This window comes from Terrapene carolina, unplaced genomic scaffold (assembly GCF_002925995.2).
Source record: "Terrapene carolina triunguis isolate 2854851 unplaced genomic scaffold, T_m_triunguis-2.0 Scaffold998, whole genome shotgun sequence".
Lineage (NCBI taxonomy): Eukaryota > Metazoa > Chordata > Testudines > Emydidae > Terrapene > Terrapene triunguis.
Genome location: NW_020665349.1, coordinates 3,418,956 through 3,419,670, shown reverse-complemented (window position 1 = coordinate 3,419,670; position 715 = coordinate 3,418,956). Strand labels below are relative to the sequence as shown.

Here is a 715-nt window from a genome sequence, read left to right as displayed (position 1 = left end):
CCCCCCCCCCCCGCGCCCCTTCCCCCGTTACCTGCTCCCCCCGGAGCCCTCCGGGCGCCGCCGCAGTGGCAGCCGCCGCTTTCCGCTTCCTGCTAACTGTTTTCCTGGCCATAGTAGGCGGGGGAGACACCGAGGCCCCGGCCCGGGCCCCACATGGAGCAGGAGGGGGAGGCGGCCGCCAGGGGACGGGGCATATAAGTGCGGGGGAGCCGGACCCGGTCACTCTCACCGCCCGCAGGCCCAGCCGGCCGGGCTTCACGGCATTTTACGCCCCCAACGACAAGTTTACGGCAGCGCTCCCGTCGCGCGGTGTCCTAGCAACCGCCGAGGGCGAGCAGTGCGGAGATGGGGCGCTCGCTGCGCAGCGCCCCGCCCTGCGTGGTTGCTAGGAGAACGGGGCGGACGTGAACGACTCAACCCCCCGGCCCTGCCTCAGAGGCCTGGTGTTTGGCCTGCAAGGCCCAGCGCGGCCTGTCGTGCAGGCCACAGGGAAGGCAACGCAGGGCGTGATCTGCCCCTCGGCCTGACCCCGCCGCCCTCGCCCGATGCCCTCCACGGGGTCTGCCGCTACTGTCCCAAAGCGAGAACCACGTCTCCTCTGCCCATCTGCCCCTGGGTGTGACCCCCGGTCTTCCGTCCCAGGGCGATCCCCCTTCTGCCCCCTATCCCTCGGTGCGACCCCCCCCCGTCTTCCGTCCCAGGGCGATCCCCCCTT

General features: G+C 72.0%; 1 protein-coding gene across 1 annotated transcript in view; it reads right to left on the bottom strand.

Moving 5' to 3' along the window:
- The window catches only part of DCAF12 (DDB1 and CUL4 associated factor 12), a 32,132-nt gene extending 31,888 nt beyond the window's left edge, over positions 1–244 (bottom strand). Inside the window, exon 1 of the mRNA XM_026661292.1 lies at positions 32–244. Within this exon, the coding sequence (XP_026517077.1) occupies positions 32–112 (81 nt within the window). The 5' untranslated portion in view covers positions 113–244. The remainder of the gene's footprint in view (positions 1–31) is intronic.
- Between the last annotated feature and the right edge of the window lie 471 nt (positions 245–715).